Source organism: Elgaria multicarinata, chromosome 1 (genome assembly GCF_023053635.1).
Source record: "Elgaria multicarinata webbii isolate HBS135686 ecotype San Diego chromosome 1, rElgMul1.1.pri, whole genome shotgun sequence".
Taxonomy (NCBI): Eukaryota; Metazoa; Chordata; class Lepidosauria; order Squamata; family Anguidae; genus Elgaria; species Elgaria multicarinata.
The window spans coordinates 180743340-180767808 of record NC_086171.1 but is presented as its reverse complement, the minus strand read 5'-3'; the positions used below and the strand labels follow the sequence as shown (position 1 = coordinate 180767808).

Below are 24469 nucleotides of genomic sequence, written 5' to 3'. Positions count from 1 at the left end.
CATGTTTAGGTATCTTTCCTACCCACTGTCATACCATGGAGGAGGGATGGGGAACGTTTTACAAAATATATTTCTTGGTATTACTTACCTCATTCTAACTTACCTAATACCTTACAATTTTATAAGTCAGACAGTAGAAAGTTGCCCAATTCACAAATAAAAGCATCCACTTGGGTTGCTGCTGGAAATATCTAACTAAAAAGGACAGTTTTCACCTTTATTCCAGTAACAGAGCCAGTATGCTTCTTTATACCAGTTGTTGGGGGAACGTGAGCAGGAGGGTGCTATTGCATTCAGGCCCTATCATGGGCTTCTCACAGACTACTGGTTAGCCACTATGCAAACAGAGTGCTAACTGGATAGGCCTGAGCCATCACAGCTCTTCTTATATTCTAAGGTTATTAATGACATTTTAACACAAAGCTCTAGACCAGGGATAGGCAACCTGTTCCTTCCAGATGTTTTGGACTACAATTCCCATGTGTCCTGCTCTAGACTCTTGCACTCTGTAGAACTCCACACATATTGTTAGAGGTTGAGCTCACCTCATTCACTAAGTACATGTTGCAGATTTCCCCACTCTATTTTAACCGAGTGTTATTTCTGATAGAAAGGCAGGGGTGGGTGGGGACAAATCAAATCAAACTAATTTCCGAGTTCTAGATTTGCTCAAGTTTGAATATTTATATTACATGAATTGATTCTGTATAATAGAGGTTAAAAGAACAGTCAAGTAAAGGCATCAACAATCAGAGTTTTTATTACTGAGCTGAAATGAACACAGATCAAGATTTATATCCAGACATGAAAAACATAGGATTTGTAACATTGACAGGTCTGGCAATCCATTACAGCTTTAATTATCACTATATGTGCACTGTGCTGCCCTGGCACTTTGATATTAAGTATAAGATGTAATTTGAAGATGACATTGGAACTTAAAATGCAATAAGCTTTCTTACAATTAAAGCTTACTGAGCTCAATTAACCCAAACATTCTGGAGTCTCTTTACACAATTTAGTCCATGCCCTACATGGCTTGCTGAGTGCATGGAGTCACCCTGAACAACTTTCTGCACATAGGAAGCTGATGTACACAGGTATGTGTTTATATACAAAAGAGAATTCAGATTCAGTGTGGTGGTGATATGGGTTCAGTAAAGCACTGGATGTTTAAATTTGTATCCTTAAATTTTCAATAGAAATCCAACAACACTGTTCATTTTCGCCAACAACCGCTTCACCCTACAAGTCCTTTCAGATTTACAGTGTGAGAGGTGACACAGAGGACTGCAGAAGTAACCTCCCTCATTTCTTTCAACAGGAACATCCACTGTATTTTAGTCCCTTCTGCAATTGGAAGGAGTCCTTCTGTTGGCAATAGGGCAATAAATTTAAAAAGTTTATACAATTCTTCTGACACTTGCTCAGATCTATTAAAAGGGGCTTAAAGAAAAAGCAAGAGATGAAATCACAGTTCTCACAATGAACAGCACACCTGTCATACACAAAGACATAATTTTGTCACCATAAAGTGCACATCATAAAAATACATTTCCAAAAATAATTTAAAGGAACATATTATTCCATACGAATATAATCCTGTAACCTGTGGATATAAAGAGACATGGGCAGCACGATCCTTTGGTCCCTGGCAGATGGCAGAGATGCCCACCCAAAGCCATAGACATTCCCTCCCTATGACTTTGGGAATGGGACTCTGCATTTGAACCTCTCCTCAACCCCCTTGCAGCAATGTTAGAAAGAACTGCGGTGGCTGCTTACAGAAAAAGCAACCTCAGATAACCTTGTAATGGTCAAAAAGGGTGTTCCTTTTGGGCAAGAAAGTGAGAGGAGTAGCTGGGATCCATGGATCCTACGGTCTCTCAAGTCCTAGAACTGAACCCACCACCAGCAGTGCAACTCCTCTAGATGGGCTCAGAGGCCCATCTATGGAGGAAAAATGCAAAAGGGGATGGAAAGGTGAAAATAGCCTCCATTGCTTCTCCCAACTTGTTGGCAGCAGCCGCCTGGAAGGGCATAGGCTACTCAGAAGCCGCAGGGATAAGAGACTTCTATCTAGCAGTCTGCCATCCTATGGCTCCTTCACCTTCAGAGGATAAAGACATAGGTCCAACCTCAGAAGAGCAGATCTAACCTTGGATGACCCCTCACGACCCACACGGAAATGTCTGAGGCTCTTACCTCTCCAATATCAGAACTCCCAACATCAGTACAGGGAGATGGATCAGGGAGAAAGTCATGGGTAAATCAAAGGCAACTCTGAATCTGCAGGATATATAGTGCTCCCAGTCCCCAGGCATGCCCCCAACTCCAGGCACACCAGCCCTGGAGTGGCATGTGTAAGTTTCCTCATATTGATTGCAATGGGAAGGGAAATGAAAAAACAACAACCCAGAAAAGACAGAACACATATCATTTCTCCCTCTCTTTTGCCCCAGCCAGCATGAGCCACTGATGCTTGAGTGTCTCCCCCAGCCCCGCACCTTCTCCTAAATACATTCAAGCTGGTTTGAAGTATAAGAGGTAGAGTCCTCTAGTTTGATACACGCTTCTTCCTTTAAGACGCTCAAAAGCTTTTTACCCCTCTATGTAAATCAGATTCTTTCTGGCATGCGTTCAAAGGCCAGTATGTTTTCGGTAGTATTCTTTGTTATTACCAATATTCCCTTTGTTTATTTAAAAAAAATGAGCAAAGTTTCCATTTTAAAAACTTTGAAATATTATACCCTAGATTGTGTCTGGGCACATAGACTAACTTCAGCTCTCTCGTGACCTGAGGAAATGGCAAAGGCTTTTATAAAAGGACAATGCGATAATCAATTTTATAACAAAAATATATAAATTAAGGAAAGTAGCACAGGTTTCACACCCTTCCCCACAATATATTTTGCATATAGTGTTTGCCCTGGTAGATAAATTATACTATTTTGTCCATCATAAAAAACAAAAATATTGTCTTGAAATAGTAGGTTAGTCGTCTTCTTTTTTTATGTTTATGGGTTAAGGGATTTTTCCAAAACTTTTGCACTTGTTTTGAAACAGTTCTTACTTCTCTCATACATTTAACTAGCAACAAAATGAGAATGCTGGGAATAATTAACATTGTCATTAGCAGTCATTAAATTGTCTTGTGAAAGCTACAACAAATGTAGAGCTTTAAAATGTCTGCACTATGAGACATTTTCCAATGCACCTTACTAAAAGGTACTGTGCAGATTTATTTTGTAGTTTTACAAAATATTCTTAATTGAAGTAAAAACTCTGTCCATATTGTCTTACACAATGATATATATATAAAACCCAAACACACTCAACAGAAATTCAAGTTTTTCACTCAGTCACAAAAAAGTCTGGTTTTAGACTTTGACGTGTCACTGTTTTCCTTTGAATCATGTGTTTTGTCTTCTTCAGTTACATTCCAGTTGGCTTTCATTGGAGTAAGTTCAGGGGCAACCACATCACCATCCTATCGAAAGCATCAAAAAGAAATTCAGTCTTGCACTTGAGGTCTAGTACCATCTTCTCCACTGTTAGCTTAGAATAAGACACTCAAAGAACGTTTTCACACATTATGTTCAAGGGAGGAATTGCATCCTAGTATAAGTCTTAGATATGTTTCCCCTCCTCCCCCAATGTGGAAAGGAAGTAGTGGGGTTAGAGATGTGAAGGCCCAGAAAAAAAACTGGGAAAATGGGGGGGGGGATGGGTTTATTTCCGAAGCCTTTTTTGGTTTTTTTCTGAAAAATTGGGGGGGGGGGGGAGATGAAGAAAAAATGGATTGTGGAATGTTTTATTTTAGCATGATGAATAAAATGTTTAAGATAAGGTGTTCAGATATTTTCTCCAAATGATTTCTAAAAACTATGTACAGTATCAGATTATTACCATGTCTGTGCACCGAGGACAAACAAGTCCTAGGTTGCAAACTAAGACTACAACTCTCAAATGCAAGAGCAAGATGCATTTCTGCCTCTAGGGGGCACTACCACTGAAGCAGAGACTGAAACTGATAGTGATAGCTATAGCTCAGAAAACGAGTCTGATTAAATTTCATGCATATTCATTGAATCTTGGCCCCCCCCCTTTTTCTCAGTTCTTTTTATGGGAATGGGTGCTTTATGTCTGCTTGACACTGTGGAGGACTAGCACTGACATAAATAATTTTCTTTGTACTAATGTTGATAGTTTCTTCTGCTGTTGTTTTTTAAAGTTGTTTTTTGCCCGCTCCTCATAAACTGGCAAAACCAAAGAGGTTCCTTAAAGTTCAGGCGTTCCTTATAGTTCAGGAGCTTTTAGCTTCATTTGTTACCAAAAAAAGGGAAAAATTAAAAAAGTAAATTCAATTTGTAATAATTGTTTTAATACACTGTACTTTTAATATACCAAATGTAATAATTTTATGCCAAACCAACTTACTGTGTGCCTTGTTTTAAAGAGGAAATGTGGCAGTGCCAGCACTTGGGGGGGCAGAAAATAGGCCGTAGGGGCACGTTGAGTGTTGCGCACTAAAACAATCAATTGAAGCTTGTCCCAGAATGTAACAGGTGTGGGACAAAAAAGATCTTGAGAATTAGGTAGAGCTAAATCTCTACATTGAGAGACACATTGATGTCCAACACGTTTTAGGAGCTGGAACCTCCAAAACCCTTATTTGGAGATGAAATGTTCCAAGTATAAAACTTATGATCACCAAAGAATTTCTTACCCGTGGTTTAGTGAAATCCTTGTCCATACACCACTGAATGAAATGTTTTGTAGCAACATAGATGACCTTTTCATCCTTTTTCTTACAATACACCCGGATTAGTTGTTCTGCAAACTTTTCTGGTAGAAGCTTTGATACCTTAAGATAGAAAGCAGGCAGAATTAAAACACACCCACCTCCCATTATCACCTTGTCAGAAGAAACTCTAGAGAAGTTCTCATATTTTTCCAAGCAAAAAAACATAAAATTCTGAACTGCTATAAAAGCAACAGCAGCATTTATAAGAATGCTATAGCTTGGCAAAGAAAATTTTCACTTTAAAGCTACTTGTGTACAGTCAGCATTAATAAAATAGGTTATATAGGAATTGTGTTGCCACCACTGGCATGCCATTTCTTCAAAGTTTCCATATTTTATTTTTAAAATTGCACTCTCCATCTAGCATGCACTTAAAAAATATTAACGTTAACATTTCACAAACAACCCAAAGAACAAAGTAACAAAACTGTACAATAAAATATACACATAGAGGTAAAATTAAAGAGAAGCAAAACTTATACTTTAAAAACCTGATGGAACAGGAGAGTCTTTATTGCCCATCTAAGGCAGAACAAGGAGGGAGTCAATCCCACCGCCATCAGGAGGGAATTCCACAACTGGAGTCCTGTTATCAAAAAGGTCCGCCAATCTATCCTCTCTGGATGATGGGACACACAACAGGCTCACTAGTGATGAATACAGGTTCATATGGAAGGTAGATGTCCTTCGGAAAACACGAGTTCCAAACTGTTCGGGCCTTTGTAGGTCAAATCATGCACCTTGAATTGTGCTGGGACATGAACTGGAAGCCAGTGAAGTTCTTCCAAAACTCGTGTAATGTCGTCTATAAAAATGCACTGCTGACAAAAGTCTAGCCACCACATTTTGCAGTAACTGTAGTTTCTGAACACTTATCAAGTGCAGACCCACACAGGGTACATTACAATAATCTAAATGAGAGGTGATTAAGGCATGAACCACTGTGGCCAGATCTTCTTTCCCCAAGAAACTTTTGTGAACTGCCCAGAGAGCTTTGGCTATTGGGAGGTATAGAAATGTAATAAATAAATAAATAAATAAATAAATAAATAAATAAATAAATAAGAAACTACACAGCCGGTGTACCAGAAGAAGTTAGGCAAAGGCATCCGACTTTCCAGGAACAATATCAGATCCAAGAGTACTTGCAGACAACGTACCTGTTCTTTTGGAGGGAGTGCTACCCTACTCACAACAGGTTATACCCCAATCTGAGGTTAGGTTGTTTACTGACAAAAGTACCTCCGTCTTCTCTGGATTGAGCCTAAATTTGTTCACCCACATCCAATCCTTCACTTATGTAGATGTTAAAGAGCACAGAGAACAAAATAGAGCCCCGTGGAACCCCAAAAGCCAAGATGTTAAAAAGTAATTTCTGAGCACCACCATCTGTACCATATCAGCAAGAAATCCCGGGGGACACTATAGTCAATGGTCCTGAATGCTGCTGAGAAGTCTAGCAGAACCAGAAGGGACGTATTTCCCTGGCCATTCATTTTCCAGCATGGGTCATCTACCAAAGTTGTTTCTATCCCCAAACTGGGGCTGAACTCAGATGGAAATAGAACCAAAAAATCAGTTTCATTCAAGAAAACCTGGAGTTGAGGCACCTCCATGCACTCAAGGACTTTACTTAAAAATGGTAAAATTTGAGACTGGGGCAAGGATGAGGAGAGAGTACATCTCTAGAGGTTTGGGACTTCAACTCCTCACCACTAGCCATGCTGGCAGGAGCTTTGGTCAGCTGAAGACAAACACACCTGGAAATCTACTATTTGCCCACCCCTGATCTAGGGTAATGTAAGCCAATAATGATTTCTTTAATAATGGTCTCACCACCACTTCCTTAAGAGGGATCTCTCCAAAGGAGGAATTTATAACTTGCACCACGATATACCCAGATCATCTTCTTAAAAGCCAATGTAAAAAAAAATAGCAAAACCACCACCCAACCTTCTACTTACTTGATCTTTAGTAATTTTGATTGCCTTAGTGATGTCAGACTTACAGTAGAAATTAACATTATTAACAGGGTTCTTCTCTTTCATTCCATAATCCATATTGATAACCTTCACAGAGGTAAACCAGAAATAAAATATACTTAAGTATGTTGTAGACATGTGCACTTAGAAATGAAAGTAACATAATTTAATGTGTGTTTTAAAGAAATAATATTTACATCAACAATAAAGTCTTCAGCCTTCAATTCAACAGCCTTCAATTCAACATCTTCGGAAAATTTCTTTGGCTTGGACTTAACTATTTCAGCAGACAGTCCATCATACTGCTCCTGGAGGGGGAAAAACTTTCACTTTTTGTTTATTCAAATGACTGATGAGCACATTACTTTTAGAAACTGCTTAATTAGACCTATGGTTATTTTAGCAAATGCAATACAGTTTTCAAAGTAAACTTCACCCCCATGTACAAATATTTATTTATACTGTATGCTTCAAATAATGTGAAACATAATTATCTTTGGAATCACATACATAACTCTGGAAATTAAGATTACCTCTGAAGTCGAGCAGGGATAGGGCCCTTTCGTGAGAGCTCCTGTTTATGGAATGCTTTCCCCAGGACCACTTGCTTGACACAGAGTCTTATACCTTTTTGATGCCAAGTGAAGACTTTATTTAGGTAATTCTAACTGCTGTAATGTTCATATGATTGTCTGAGATTGAAGGGTGAGCTATTCAGTATCTTAAATAATAAAGACCCAACAACTGGCTTCAGGTGACTGAGATTGTTCAAGCAGCCTCAGACAGCATTGCCCCCAGTCAATCACTCTTCAACTGGAGATTAGGGCGAGTAAACTCCACTGCTCATTTCCCTTGAGTCCAATCAAATATATTCCCCACCCTATGCCCAGGATCACTTCAGAGGGAAATCCTCTGAGCCAAAAAATGGGTAGTTTAGCCCAAATACCTTTGGTCAAGAAGGCAAAGTCTGGAAGGATTGCTTTTTTCTACCTGTTCTTCAAAATCTGCTTTAGTGGCTCACCTCCAAATACTCTACCTTCAAAGGGACTTTTCAGTGATAGTGCCCAGTTTTTGGAATTCCCTCCCTAAGCACATCCACAAAGCACCAACATTTTTATTTTTAAAAAAAATCGTATTCTGCATTTCTTTCCTTGGAAAACTGAAGTGACTAACAAACACACATATTTAAAAACAAATCTCAAAAGCATAACTAGGATAAGACTTCTTTATTCTCCAAGTGATCTAGGATTCTGCTGTATTTATACAATTGTTTATAATTGAAATTTTAACTGCACTGCTGACTTGAGCTGCTGTTGAATTGTGTACTTTTATTTAATTTCATATCACTTGTGAGCTGCTTTGGATATTTTTAATAGCATCTAAATATTTAAAATAAATAAATAGTCAACAAGCACACCATGATGATCTGCCATTAAAATCCCCTTCCTTTACTAGCTGCCCCTAGTTGGAAAAACATATGCCACATTTTTCTTCTACCATCAGCACAGCCAAAGTCATCAGCACATCACTCTATGTTCACAGCTGTATGAGTTACTACAGTGAAAAGCCCTATCCAATGCAGCTTGGGAATCTGTGTTTACCTTTGCAATTTCCTTGCCCTCAGGAGGCTGAGTCTCTCCCAGGCACTTATATAGGTCACGCTGCTCTATTTTACGCAATATTTCCCTTGCTTCATTCAGCTCTGGTTGATCAGAGTATAAAATCTGTAGAAAGATCTCATCTGTCAATATTAAAATGAATAAATCAAGAATTATTAAAAGGTATCTGGGAATTTTATTTGGCACACTTGAAAAATATATGATCATTTTCCAGAATCAAACAAATGACTTATGTTTTATGTTATTATAATCACAGCCAACTTGGACTTTCCTTTTGCATATTTGCAAAATGCAACCCACTGGTAAGGCACTTCAGTTTTTCCTTGCGCTCATCTTCCGCACACAGGACACCAGCTTTACAAAGGCCCCGTTCAGAAGACACCTTAAACCACGGCTTTAACCATGATGGTTAAGCCAGAAAGCCAGGCCACGTTCAGAAGACACCTTAAACCATGGCTTTAAGCACACTGAATAAGACTTTCTGGCTTAACCACCATGGTTAAAGCCATGGTTTAAGGTGTCTTCTGAATGGGGCCAAAGAGTGAGAGTAATGCTTCAGGTTTCCAATACAGAATCCTAATTCCTTGAAGAGATGTTATGGAGGGGGCTAAATACCACACTTATACTATAAACGAGGGACTACTTCTTCAGACCAAAAGAGGGAAACATCCCACTTCCTTTACACAGATAGCAGAGTATATCACTAATCTACATAGTATAAAACATTGGGTTGGATCCAGACTTTACCACCCATGAACAAAGGGCTCCGTCCCTACATAGAAGGCTTCTGGTGCAGTGGAGGAATCCCAATGCCAGAATGGGGGAGGAGGCAATTTTTGTCAATTTCCCTCTCCCTTGCAGACCCATATGCCCCCCATGTGCTCTGGAGGGTTGGGGGATGCACCACAGGTGGCACTGGGTGCTGGCAGAAACATTCTGAGTGGAATTCACTCAGGAGACACTACCACTGGTGGAAACAAGGTCTCTGTCCACCTCATAATGCTTCAATAAAAGCATTATTTAACTACCTTATTAAGACACAGGAACCTTCACAGATATTCTTATACTTCCAAAACTTATAATTTAGATATCTGCCCAATAATTCAGATCCTATTAATGATTGCCCATACCTGTTAGCTTAGTGTAGGCTTCCATATCTTCCAGTGCTGTAGAGATCTTGTATTTTTTCCCCCCAGAACCCTTTATTCTGATATGGGGATCAGCTTTTAAAAAGGCATCTGTAATCCTGATTTCAAACATGCAACACAAATGAGTACAAATTCATAGCTTCCGTATATCTCCAAGTGAGGAATTTCTAATTATTTTTGGAAACTAAAGTCCCCAAATTAAAAGGCAACTGGAAGGGAGCAATGCAAAAGTGAAAGGTAGAGAAGATCAAATCATATTTAACACTTTTTGCTATTCAGCAAAATCCATTTTGAATAATGATTAAGGAGAAATGTGGGAGGTCAATCAACTCAGTCACTTAATACAACCACAGAAATTGAATTTATTAATTGGTTAAGAGACACCTTGATTAAATAAGCATTTTTATTATAAATGCATATTAAAACTTATAAAAACTGCAGGTAACAAGCACCACTGTAGAAAAAGCATTCCTGGTAAAGATGAGGGAATGACTCTACAACATATATATCTACCATCTAAATCCAAAGTATGCTTTGAATTAAAAACTATTGTTTTATTCATATGCAAACTCATATAGATTTTATCAATTAAAACTCATATGATTAATTGCTAGAATTTCTTTAATCAGTGACAGCCCTATCCAAAGGATATCAACACGGACTTACATGTTTTCAATTATGTTGCCAACTTTGTGTTGGTAGGCTCTTCGATGCAGGCAGTTCCGTGTGTGGAACATGTCATACAAGTTTCCAACCTCCTAAAGACCAAGATAAAAATGTCCTTTTATTTAACTTTGATATTATGGTCATAAGTTGCCAAAAATATATATTCAGGGAAACTATTAACAACCTCCTTCACAAAACACTCTGGCAGCAAGCTCTTGATTCTTTAACTTAAGAAGTATATGAGAAAAACCTCTCTCATAAATGCTTGTGTCTCATAAGTGCCTGATAGTGGATAACAGGAATTTGAGGACAATTTTAGTGAAATGGAGGATATCCTGAGAATATTTTGTATGAATAAAGCTTTTACTTCCTGGTATGGTCACATATCAAAAGTCTTTACAGAATAATCCAAGTAGCCACTTCTTCTCAAAGGTAAATCCCACTGAGTTCAATGAGTCTTACTCACACCTAAGCATATATAAGATTGCAGCCTGTTCTTCACACTAGATGCTTATATTCATTGCTAAATAACTAGGAATGAAATAAAAGAAGCTCCTGGACACAGGAACAACAAGACCTTTCTAAAGAATCTATATATAATATAAAAATAGAATTGTCTAATGAATGAAAAGATTCCAGAACACTGAAAGATTCATTTTTGTAACTGATATTACTTTCTGGTTCTTTAGCAAATAAACATCTTGCCTCATGTTTCAGATATTTATCCTTACATTTTAGCACCACAATGAGGCCGCTGGCCTGATTTGCACATTACGCTTGGTCATGGCATGGGTTTTTGAATTCAGGGTTGTTGTGATGTGCGAATGCAACTGAGCTAACAAACCATGTTTTATTAACCACAAACAACCCAGAAAGAGAACACCTGGTTTGTTGTTGGGAGAACTCTGAGTTGTTTAAACTATGGGTTCTTGTTACATGTGAACCCAGAACTGTGGGTTCTTTGTGGGATGTTTCATTTGGCTACAGAGTGGTAAAGAAAAACATCCACTGTACATGTCAGTATTACAGCAGTACAAAGGCATTCGATATACTGGGAGGGAATGGGCAAGGAAGCGGGAAACAAAAAATAAATGTTATGTTTGATTGTTTGCCAAACAAACCCTGGGTAGGGCAACAAACCATAAATTAAATAAAACATTGTTTGGTGTTATGTGCGAACCAGGCCATTGTGTATTAGTCTTAACCTTTGTCCACAACCAGCATTTAAACCAGGCCGGGGGAGGGAGTGCAACTTTGTGTTCCAGATGTTTTGGCCTACAACTCCCATTAGCCCTAGCCAGAACAGCCAATAGCAAGGGATGGAGTAGTTTATGTATTTTAATGTATAGTTTAATGTATTTTAATCTCCTTGTAAACAGCTTAGAGATTTGTTTTTTAAAAATATGGTAAGTGGTATAGAAATTTATTAACTAATAATAAAAATAAAAATGGAATACAAAAGAGTATTGCTGGCAGATGGTAGCATAAATACACTTGATGTTGCGGATGACATTATTAGGTCCTGTAATAGTGTGGCTAAATAGATAGACAAAATTAATATCTGAGCTTGTTGCAGGGTCGGATGTGCTTGTGTCTCTGTTATGTGGCCTGTTGGTGGCAGTGAACAGCTGTCTCAGGTTAGGGAGCTGTCTTTAAGCTAGGACAGGCTTGCCACTCTGGGGGAAGGCAGTATAACTCTCTTCGCATGATTGGCTGCTGTTGAGAGAGCCCCAGTACTTTAAAAAATTGTTCATTCAACAGCAAGACTTCTTTTTTGACTCCCTTGGTACAAGCACGTAAACCTCTCTCAGGCAAGCGGAGTGCACGTTTGTCTGGATTTGGATCCATGAGAACCCATAATCATGATGCTTGGGGGCCTTGGGCAAGACATTCACTGGGTTCGCATGATACACTGGCAGGGAGGGAATGTCTCAAATTACCCACTTCCCATTGGGATTCCCATGCTTTGAAGGGTAGACTAAATATTTAGAGTGGTCCCCCACCTAGCCCTCCCCTAACCGCGCCAGCCTCCTCACTGCTTCATATGAAGCTTATTACCACTCCCCTTTTTGCTAAAGATCATTCCCGCCATTTCTATTTTAATGGCGTTCAGTTGCAAGCTCTCAAACTAGAAGTGGCCTCAGCAATTTTTACCAAAAAGTGGGGTGGCTATATAATAATAATAATAATAATAATAATAATAATAATAATAATATGCATAAAACTGATTAAAAACGTATAAAACCAATACAATAATCAGACATCTTAAAATTCATCTCAGTAGGCCTGCCGGAAGAGACTAGTCTTTATAGCTGCCTTATACTCAAAGAGAGTATTAGGTTGACGAATCTCTCCTGGCAGGCCATTCCACAGTCTGGGAGCAGCAGAAGAGAAAGTTCTCTGCATTTTGGCTGACTGAAGTAAATTCTTCCCAGAGGACCTGAGTGTGCAGGGTGGATTGTATGGGGGAAGGCGAACCCGCAGGTAACCTGGACCCAAACCATGTAGGACTTTAAAGGTAATAAACAACACTTCATACCTTGCCCGGAAACTAACTGGCAGCTTTATATGAAGCAGCGGGGAGGTTGGGACGAATAGGGGTGGGCTAGGTGGGGGGCCACTCTAAGAGTTTATAGTGAGGGGGAGACAAGCTATGCATCATGGGTAGTGTGCCTGATCACTGCAAAACCACCCACAGTGCATAGTTTATTACCCATTGGGGGTTAGCATGTCATGCAAACACACCCATTATTTTTCAGCTTAACCTACCGCATAGCATTGGTGTGAGAGCACAATGTAATGCTTTCCTGAGCAACTCAAAAGAAGGGTGGAAAACAAGATGAGGTTTTCAAGCTGCTGTTGAGAAGGTAATAACACTCTACTTTCCTCAAGAAAGCTTACCTTGTCACGGGTGCAAATATGCTTCTCCTCTTTCACTAGACAGACACGGGCAAATTTAATGAAGCGTTCATAATCAAAGTTGTTTTGGATTCCAAGATGATGACAATCCCTAAGTATATTCCAGAAACAGAATATAGAAAAAGCATTCATAATTATGACATTAAATAAACACCCATATAAACATTAATTAATGCCTTGACTGAAAAGGCTACTTGTATAAAGAAATACAATATAAATACTAGAGTGAACAATGAATAAGGATGTAATATCATCACTATATGTACTAGTCTTTTTTTAAAAAAAAACTATAAAATCGACCTTTTTATAACAAACTGATGTTCATATATTTAATTCTCCCAAGTAAACATTAACATTATAGATATGCTTCAAATGCAGGCAAATATAAGAGAACATCTTTTTTCCAGTAAAAAGTTTTTGGCATTTTAGTGGCTATTAACAAGTTGGTTAGCATTTGGCCAATCCACAAATTCCACTAAATACTTTAAATGGACTCTCAAAAGATTCTTCACCATTATGTAGCCCGTGACTTGTTTGACCCAAACAAAATCAATTGCCTAAATCAATTTCCTGATTGGGCATTTCATACACGCGTGTGTGCATAATTTCCACAGCACCAACATTAAATCTACAGACAAATTATAATTTTAGGTTACCTTATAAAGGGGCAAATACTGTTGACGTATTATTTTATTTACATTTTAACTTAATTGCTACTGAAATTCTACCAACATTCTTTTCCAGCCACGTTTTCTGAAATTAAAATCGGTGGATCCAGGCTATTCGTGAATCGAACTCCACCTACAAGACTCTCATGTTGAGGGGGGAAGCAAAATTTTACCCCTTCTTCCAGTGGGAGCCTCTACTGGGTCTCGGTCCCTTGCATGAATGGAAGGAGCCCTTACATCCATGAAAGGGCAAATCTAGATCCAACCTAATGGACCAATTTGCATGTAATGACAACCTGCAGAATGCCAGCCACTTCCACTTTTAGTAATAGCCTACAATTGGCTGGGTTGTAGGCTGTTGAGCATGATGTCCAAACTGAGTTATTTAGGGGCTAAACAATCCAGCAGTTAACCTATGGTTTGGGAGGCCTGCATGCACTGGTTATTTCACGGTTGGACTACTGCAACCTTCTTCTCTCTGGCCTTCCTTCTTCCCACATCAGTCCTTTGGTTTCTGTTCACCACTCTGCCGCAAAGATCATCTTCTTGGCTCGCCGCTCTGACCATGTTACTCCGCTTCTGAAATCTCTTCATTGGCTTCCAATTCACTTCAGAATCCAATATAAACTTCTCCTGTTAACCTTCAAAGCTTTTCACTGTCTAGCTCCTTCCTATCTCTCCTCTCTCATCTCACACTATCGCCCCGCTCGTGCTCTTCGCTCCTCTGATGCCATGTTTCTCGCCTGCCCAAGGGCCTCTACTTCCCTTGCTCGGCTCCGTCCATTTTCTTCTGCTGCCCCTTACGCCTGGAACGCTCTTCCAGAACATTTGAGAACTACAACTTCAATCGCAGCTTTTAAAGCTCAACTAAAAACTTTTCTTTTTCCTAAAGCTTTTAAAACTTGATGTTGTGCAGACTTTATACTGTTAGTTTTACCCTACCCAGTGCCTGTTTACCCTACCCTGTGCCTGTTTGCCTTCTCTTCCCCTCCTTATTGTTTTACTATGATTTTATTAGATTGTAAGCCTATGCGGCAGAGTCTTGCTATTTACTGTTTTACTCTGTACAGCACCATGTACATTGATGGTGCTATATAAATAAATAATAATAATAATAATAATAATTAACTGGGTTTGCACATCCTGCTTAGCAACCTATGAGCCAGCCGATGGCATGCTGTTGATTAAAAGGGGAAGTGGCTGGTACACTGCAGCTCTGTTCCGCTCATGTTTAACCAATGGGCTGCCGTTGTGTGCGAACCAGGTCCCTATCTAAATACTTTACTCATATCCTCCAGTAAGTGAAGTGAAGTGTTCTTTAAACTGTGGTTTACAAAGACCTGAATATATTACCAATTAGCACTTATTAAACATATCTATACAATTCACTTCTGGTTATTTTCTTTTTATACCATATTTTCTAATTAAAGCTGTCATACAATATATAAGAATATATTGACTCACTTTACTAATGGCTAATTCAAAGGATAAAAACATTGATTTAATGTCTTCCCTGAGATGCATAAAATATCATCTTAAGGATGGATAGTTTCCAATTTGTAACTCCTAAGCCAACAGAATCCAACCATTCTCATATATTATAAATCTCACATGCATCATAATACGTTGAAAAACCTGGTAACCCCTCCCCTTTTCCCAGGGATTACATAACATAGCCAAGCAATCCTGGGACTCCTCCTGCCAAATATTACTAGTAAAAAAATATTACCATGCTTTTAAGCTATATTTAAGGAATATTAATCAATAAAATTAATCAATGATTCATGGGAGGACAGTAATTTTAATCGTAGATACACATTTCATCTATGTTAAATTTAACTCGAACCACTGCTGATTAAAAAAAGTTTGTAGGTGAAGGACTATCAATACATTATTTATCTGTAACAAAAGTTCTCCAAATGGTTTAAATAAACAGAAAGTTTTCCATACCTAGCAAAGTAATCCCATTTATCAACATCAATGCCACTTCTTTTATTAGCCACAATATCATAAAGAAAGCTCTTTTCTTTAGATCGCCCAGAATAAGGCCACTGGATGAGAGGGAAAAAATACAAGTAAACATTAAAATGGATCAATCCAACGTAAGCACTGAAGCAAAGTTTCTAAGTGCTGGTTATCCAAAGCTTGCACATACTGGGGGTGGGGGTGGGGGATATATTGCAAATATTTCAATCACAAGGCTAATGATTAAGACCAACCTGCCCCATAAAAATCAGATATAATGAAGAGTCTGTTGCTGTTCCTTAGGATGAATGATTATTGTGTCACCTGCAAGTATCTTCTGGGTTTGGATGCAGACCTGTGTCTTTTACACTGCCTGTTAAATATACTGCCATTTCAACGACCAGTCATATTGCCAAGCATGTGTTCTGCTACTGAACTATGGCTATTTTGAAGATTTAAAATACACCCAACACATTCAAAAGAATGACCACAAAAAGTAATGTAACTTTCATGTGTATATCTCCTGTCTTTTTCTCTTGTGATTCCTATCTCTTTGGAAGATTAATGGTAACACAAGTAACATTCCTCTAAGCATTTAGATAAGATCCAGAGAGGAGAACAAGACTCACCAAAACACCATCTGGTTTTGTCTCAATAGGTCCTGCTATCAGTTCCTTGATAAAAACTATATCTTTATTGCAGTTGAGACCATAATACTTCATGTCTTTTTCCAGATTATTGACATTGATCAAGTGCTCAAACATCTGAACAGAAGCCTCTTCATGCTACAGAAAAACAAGATTTCATTATTAAATCACAATTCAATGCAAAAACAACAGGACAGGCCACGCCTGCACATCATGGGGAGGAAAAAGCCCAGTGTAATAAGCTAGGATATGCATGATCAATGTGCATCCACACACAGCGCCCTCACTCCTGCTTTGCTCCTCCCTTTGTGGGAGTGTACAAAGAAGCCAGGACTCTATACTTAACCATAGTTTCCTGATACATGAAAACCAAGCACTACGGCAAACTGTTCCAAAGTAAGACAAGATCTGTTAGACAGCAATTTTAGTGACAATATTTCTCCAAGATACTCAAAGTACCTTGTATTAAAAGACAAAGAAAAAAAACTAGCAAAGAGGTCCCCTTTTCTTTCAACTCATAAAACACCTTGTGGTTAACATATTTAAGGAAAAGCAACATCCACTTTGTTTTTATAAAAAGTAATAATAATCGGTTGCATATTATACTACATGTAGCACACCCACCTTCCATTTGAATCCTGGACGAGCAAGTGGGATGAATCTTCCATCAAACATATGCGAGAATGGCCCATGACCTAAAAATAAGGATTGTGCAACTCATCTCTGTGTGTGTAATTAAGTATATTAATTTTAGTATTCCTCTTAGTAATGCCAAACCTGTTAGAGCCAGAGGATAAATTTTCAGTCTGTTCAACCTAACTTTTGTTCTCCCCCAGAGTGGTTAATATAATAAAACATATACAATAAAACAGTACCTGCTGCAGCAAAACCTCAGGGAGGTGGTAAAACTTTAAAAAGAATTCTAATCAAGCATCTGTTGAAATATCACAACCGTACCTAGCAGGGCACCTATGTTCCCACTAATTCTTTTCCAACCTGCTGATTGCTTGTGCAAGCGGTGGGTCCCACCAATTGCATTGCACAAGCAGGACCCATTGCCTATAGGAGGATAATTTAGTGTTTCTTTGTTCTTCCCTTATGCAAGCTCCACTGACCTGCCTCCTTCCCGAAATACGCATTTGCGCTTGTTTCCGGATGCCCTGCAATTAGCATGTTATGGTAAAGCATGCTATGGTAATTTACCTGCCCATGTGCTAAGATCTTAGTTTCTGCTCAGCCCCTTCTTCAGGTACCTTTATCAGAGGTACGGTATGTGACAAAAGGAAAGCTGGCATAAAAAGGTCTTAAATATAATAAATGATCAATCTGGTCCGGAGGTAAGCAAAGTGTGTGTAAATGTGGCAAGAATTGTTTTCTCCAGGAAATAATGCAACTGGTGCACCAGCCTAAACTGAGCAAAAGCACTCCTTGCCACAGGTGCCACCCGTCTATCTAGGAGAATGTGCAAGCTATGTACTTGCTCCCCATGGGAGACTGCTATTCTATCCTCATTAGGCTAAGTGCTTGCTCTCAGAACAAATCTATCTAACAGCTGTTCTTCTATTTTGTCTGGATAAAGCTTCAGTTTATTAATCCACACTTAGTCCTTTACTGATCTCAGGTAGCTCATGACAGTCTTCCTGTACCCAGGTGAAAAGGATAAAGAGAGGGACAACATTAAGCATTATCAGTGGAGCAGTGACACCATACCTCCAATCCCCAATTGAATAAAAAAAAAGCCCTGGCCAACCCTGTAGATGTTAGTGGCCCCAACATACCTAAACCCTACTAAGTAGTGAACTGCCCATGACAAAAGTTACATTAAAAAACCCTGCACAACAAATCACCTTCCCTTTGCCCAGTACAAACACAACACATGACTCAATAAATAAATTGTTATAGTATTTGTGCAGGACCATGGTTGGTACCGCACAGAGGTGTGTGGCCTATCCCGATATGTATTAATCAACCTCTACTGGGCGATTAACCGCCTCCTCTGAATAATGACACATCTCTATTTTTTTGTCTAATTTACAGTGCTCACTCTCTAAGCCTCATGGGATGCAAAGCCATTAAAAATCATGCCTATGCATTTCCAACTAGCTTTTGCCTTTAGTTTTGCATACCTTAGTGACATTTACTACGGCCTTAGGGAATGTACAGCTAAGAAGAATTATCACACTCTCTGAATCCAGAACAAGAAATTTAGTTCAAACACATATCTTCAATATTTGAACTTCTTGCAATTCCAGCAATAAACTATGAATCTGGTATAAAAACAAAAAGCATCATGCTGTCCCATCCACCTCACTTCTTACACATCTGTATGTATGTCCTATTTTCTAGAGCAGCTTATTTTTACTTTTGCCTTAGAAATTTAAAAACGAGGGCATAGATTTACATAACCCACAGCCCACCCAATATTATTTATTTTATTTTTTATTGCATTTATATCCCGCCTTTTTTCTTTCAAGGAACCCAAGGCGGCGTACATAATCCTCCTCCTCCTCTTCACTTTATCCTCACAACAACAACCCTGTGAGGTAGGCTGGGCTGAGAGTCTGTGACTGGCCCAAAGTGGGTTTCCATGGCCAAGTGGGGATTAGAACCCGGATCTCCCGATTCCCAGTCTGACACTTTGGCCACTACACCACACTGGCTCTCTATTTGGTGCATCTGTATCCTGCCTCTCTTCTAAAGCTCATTGTGGCATACATTGTTCCACCACAACCCAGGTTTATCCTCATAACAACCCCATGAGGTAGTTTAGGTTGAAAGAGAGTGACTGGCGCAAGGTTACCAGTGACCTCATGACTGAATGGGAAACTGAACCTGAATTTCCCAATCAACACTCTTAACCACTACACACATGGGCTCTCAATTCTATGCTATCTGGATAATGGTCACATGGAAAGCAAGTACATCAGGCAAAAGGCTAACATTCTAATATTCTGTGTGCAGGGAGTCTCTATCAGGGAGCATCAAGCATGCACTCTGTTGACCTGTCCCTGGACACCCTCAAGAAGTCCAGTCCAATTACAGGTTCATCACATTTGTCGTAATTGGCCTGCAATAGCTTTAATTAAGAAGTTAGACATGCACAAACCTCACTTTCCTATCACTTGTATAGCTTGTCAGGAACTACTTTTACTTTAGCTTGTGTTTCCATAGTAAATTAAGTGGAAAGCATTGGTGAATAAATTACGTAGGCATATCTGTTAAAATATTTTAGAGTAGGACAGTACATTTAATTACATGGCACATATCACTTTATTAGTATATCTGAGAAGCAGCTTCAGTATAGTCAAATTTCAAGTTTGTATGTGTTGCAATGATCTGTGGATTGAGCAATAAACGTTTTGATTGACTGAGAAGCAGCTTACCCAAATCATGACAAAGACCAGCAATCTGGACACACAAAACATCCCTCTCGTCAATATCCAGTTCTGGTTGTCGCTCTTGAAGTGCCTGGACCAAACGACCAGCCAGATGGCTAACTCTGTTGCAAGAAGGGAAGAGGTTCAGTTCTCCATTTCTTGAACGTTGGGCTTACAAATAACATACAAACTTACCACCATCACCACACTACAATTGTGAAATGCTATGCTTAACTACAACCCTGTGTAAAGGGTTACTCTTTAGCCCAACCACAAAGAAATTAAGCATTTCCTACCCTTTCTGTACTTGTACTGAATACAATAGGTTACAGTACTTCCAGGCACTGTCCTCAAGATGGTCTCCCTATACAAAACCCACAATCCTACAAGGGGCATTTCACATAGAATCATAGTAGAGTTGGAAAGGGCCTAAGAGGCCATCGAGTCCAACCCCCTGCTCAATGCATAAATTAAGGGCTCAGTCTTACATCTCCCAGCATTCCCCAACCAGCACAGATGGCTGGGGAATGCTGGGAGTTGCCGGATTTTTATTTCTGTTTAAAAATGCATAGGATTGCACCCTAAGTTGCATTATATCCCAGATACTGGAAGAAAACGGTAAAGCAGTTTTATCAGCAAGGTAGACTGCCCATTCATCTGGGCAGTCAAGTGAGCGAAAGGGTTAAAAGTATTAAGAACATAAGAAGTTTCATGCTGGATCAGACCAAGGGTCCATCTAGTCCAGCACTCTGTTCATACAGTGGCCAACCAGCCATCAGCCAGGGATGAACAAGCAGGACATAGTGCAACAGCACCCTCCCACCCATGTTCCCCAGTAACATGGGTGGGAGGGTGCACACAGGCTTACTGCCTCAAATACTGGAGTTAGCACAGAACCATCAGGGCTCCAGGAATTTATCCAACCCCCTTTTAAAACCATCCAAATTAGTGGCCATCACTACATCCTGTGGTAGTGAGTTCCATAATTTAACTATGTGCTGTGTAAAGAAGTACTTCCTTTTATTTGTCCTGGATCTCCCACCAATCAGCTTCATGGTATGACTCCGGGTTCTAGTATTATAAGACAGGGAGAAAAAGGTCCCCCTATCCACATTCTCTATACCATGCATAATTTTGTACACCTCTTTCATGTCTCCTCTTAGCCTCCTGTGGCTTTTACTTAGAATTTTATTGCTTAGAAGTAGAAGGGATCTGGCCTGAAGATTTAACACCTCGGACAGCTGGAGGGAGGATACGAAGAAATATCCTGGAGACTTGGCTCCAGAGGAGTTCTTATCTGGTCCCAAGGCCATAAACCAGCTGAGTTTGCCAGAAAGGAAGAGCTGCAGCTGGAGAGGTGTGAAAAATCCATCTCCTCATCCTTGGGAAAGGGGAGGGGGAAAACAAGTTGATTGACAGATCAGGGGGCATAAGTTGGGGAGACCTCTTCAATTCTTGGTCTTGCCCTTCCATATGGTTCAATGGAGGTGTTCATTGCTGACAGAGATCGCAAGGCCCTACTTTGGAGTAAGTAGATAGACAAGCTAGGTTTTATTGTTTTTAGGTTACTGGGTTTTCTATGTCGTTCTTGCTAAAAGATTTTTGCTTATTCTTCCTTATACCCCTACCCCTACTTGTAAACAAAAAACGTTTACCTCTAACCATTTGTACTGCTAGCTTCTTGTTGCTGGGTCAGTGCTATTGTGCCAATATATTTGGTGGATTCCCCCCCACTCCCCAAAAAGCTTCTGGTGCCAGGCGGCCTTTGGGAATGGTGGCAGCATAAGGGAGTGGCAAGATTTTACCACTTGTTCTCGATCTAACCTTACAAAAACAAGGCTAAGAAAGTCAACTGTATCACTTTTTATCCAGCAACAACTTCTGTGACACAGCAAGAAAAAAATGCCATAAGTTTTATAGATTAAAGCTTATGTCATAATGTGTTATCTTTAAGATGCCACAAGATTATTCATAGTATTTGCTGCAATGGACTAACATGGCTATGCCTGTGTATAATAATAATAATAATAATAATAATAATAATAAATTTATTTCTTACCCGCCTCTCCCTTTGGATCGAGGCGGGGAACAACATTAGAACAGGAATCAATACATCTTAAAAATTCATGATTTAACATTGATCTGGATAGGCCTGCCGGAAAAGGCTAGTCTTTAAAGCTGCCTTAAAATCACACAGAGAGTTAATTTTATGAATCTCCTCCGGCAAGCCATTCCACAATCTGGGGGCGACAGAAGAAAAGGTCCTCTGGGAAACTGATGTCAGCCTAGTTTTAGCTGACTGAAGTAAGTTCACCCCAGAGGACCTGAGTGTGCGGGGTGGACTATATGGGAGAAGGCGATCCCGCAGGTAATCTGGACCCAAACCATTTAGGGCTTTAAAGGTAATGACCAACACTTTGTACTTTGCCCGGAAATTGGCAGCCAGTGGAGTGATTTTAATGTTGGGGTAATATGCTCACCCTTAGATGTACCGGTGACCAACCTGGCTGCCATATTTTGAACTAGTTGAAGTTTCCAAACTAGGTACAATGGTAGCCCTATGTAGAGCGCATTGCAGAAGTCAAGCCTTGAGGTTACCAGTGCGTGCACTACTGTCTTTAGGTCTTCTGACTCTAAGAAGGGGCGCAGCTGGCGTATCAGCCGAAGCTGATAGTAGGCACTCCTGGCCGTCGCATCCATCTGGGCTGTCGTTTGGAGCGACGGATCCAGGAGCACCCCCAAACTGTGAACACAGTCTTTCAGGGGGAGTGTAGCCCCATCCAGAACTGGCTGACACACCTCCAAACCTAGGTCAGAGCCCTTGACAGCAAGCACCTCTGTTTTGTCTGGATTCAGCTTCAGTTTATTTTTCCTCATCCAGCCCATTACTGCCTCCAAGCATTCATTCAGAGGAGACACACTATCCTTAGCTGACGCTGTTACTGAAGGCATAGAGAAATATATTTGGGAGTCATCAGCATACTGATAGCACCCCACCCCATGCCTCCGGATGATCTCTCCCAGCGATTTCATGTAGATGTTAAACAGCATTGGGGATAGGATGGCACCTTGTGGTACGCCATACAACAGCTCCTTTTTTGAGGAGCAACTATCCCCAAGCATCACCATCTGGAAACTACCTGAGAGGTAGGACCGGAACCACTGGAGCACAGTGCCCCCAATTCCCAAACCCCTCAGGCATTCCAGAAGGATACCATGGTCGATGGTATCGAAAGCCGCTGAAAGGTCCAAAAGTACCAGCAGGGAAACACTCCCCCTGTCAATACTCATGCGGAGATCGTCCACTAAGGTGACCATAGCTGTCTCAACTCCGTATCCTGCCCTAAAGCCAGTTTGAAATGGGTCTAGAAAATCTGTATCATCCAAGACTGCTTGGAGTTGGAAGGCAACTGCCCTCTCAATCACCTTGCCCAAAAATGGAAGATTTGATACTGGTCTATAATTATTAAGGTCCAGGAGATCCAAGGAGGTTTTTTTTAGAAGCGGCCGTACCACTGCTTCTTTTAAACATGGTGGAAAACTCCCCTCCCTGAGAGATGCATTAACAATATGTTGTAGTTGTAGTCTAACTGCATCTCCTCCCTGGGCAACCGACCAAGAAGGACAGGGACAGAGAGGACAAGTTGTCTTCCTTACTCGTCCAAGCAGTTTGTCCACATCATCAGTACTCACCAACTGAAACTGATCCAGTGTAATCCTACTCACGGAGTTGCTGGACGCTTCAGCAAAAAATATGTGTAAATTTTTAATACATATTTTTAGTGCAGAAATCAAAACATCAGGTTCCAGAAAAATTGTACACCCAGTTGTGTTGGAGGTTGGCAAGCGTGTATCTTCTCAAAACTAATTATTAAATGTGCCAGGACATAGGATAGAATGAAAGGGATTACTGGTTAAAGATACATCTCCTTCCATGGAAGATGTTGCAGGACTTCCTTATATTATTGTGGAATTTTGTGGAGCTAAATTAAAATCTCTCTCTAATTCCTTTCTTTGGTCTTACTGATGTTCATAGGCACAGCCAACCTTTCAGTGGATGACTAAGAACACCATTTCAATAAAAAGAAAGAGGAGATCTACAGAGAAGAGCAGGCTCCTTACCCAAGGGAATGTTCAAAGCGGTTGTGCGATGCTCCTGGGAAAACATAGTAAGTACCACCCAACTGTTTAATGTATCGCAGACGCTGAAACTGACGTGTATCAATGATTCGAACAAGGAGAGGATGCATTTCAATGTGACCATGAATCGGGTCATTAAATACCTAGAAGTAAAACAAGATTTAAATTATAACAGATGACTTACAAGAAATAAGACAATGGACTTCAGAGGAGACTTGATTTTTTTATGCTAAAAAGTTAAGACAGTCACAGAAGAACTAAAAAAACATAGCGGCCAACCAATGAAGTTATTTTTTAAAATTAACTAATAGATAAATCAGCTGGGATTAATACAGCAACCATACAAAATATAAGTTGAAAACCAATAGTAGGATGGAATAGTTAACAAGCAAAGCATCCCTTACAACAAACAAATTGCTGTACCAATTCTCTCCTTCACTGCTGACTGCCAGCAATGGCAACTATCTGTTAGGAAGTGGAAGAGCAAAGAAAGGAATTAGAGAGAGATTTTAATTTATTTAGAATTTTGCA

At 39.8% G+C, this 24469-nt stretch overlaps 1 protein-coding gene across 1 annotated transcript in view; it reads right to left on the bottom strand.

The window, feature by feature from the left end:
- Positions 1 to 744: 744 nt before the first annotated feature.
- The window catches only part of SAMHD1 (SAM and HD domain containing deoxynucleoside triphosphate triphosphohydrolase 1), a 33026-nt gene continuing 9301 nt past the window's right edge, over positions 745 to 24469 (bottom strand). Inside the window, exons 4-16 of the mRNA XM_063144851.1 lie at positions 23921 to 24081; positions 19805 to 19920; positions 17046 to 17116; positions 16404 to 16559; positions 15760 to 15860; positions 13124 to 13232; positions 10223 to 10314; positions 9539 to 9654; positions 8391 to 8530; positions 6987 to 7097; positions 6772 to 6876; positions 4730 to 4867; positions 745 to 3490 (exon numbers count right to left, since the gene is read on the bottom strand). Of these exons, the coding sequence (XP_063000921.1) occupies positions 3359 to 3490; positions 4730 to 4867; positions 6772 to 6876; positions 6987 to 7097; positions 8391 to 8530; positions 9539 to 9654; positions 10223 to 10314; positions 13124 to 13232; positions 15760 to 15860; positions 16404 to 16559; positions 17046 to 17116; positions 19805 to 19920; positions 23921 to 24081 (1548 nt within the window). The 3' untranslated portion in view covers positions 745 to 3358. The remainder of the gene's footprint in view (positions 3491 to 4729; positions 4868 to 6771; positions 6877 to 6986; positions 7098 to 8390; positions 8531 to 9538; positions 9655 to 10222; positions 10315 to 13123; positions 13233 to 15759; positions 15861 to 16403; positions 16560 to 17045; positions 17117 to 19804; positions 19921 to 23920; positions 24082 to 24469) is intronic.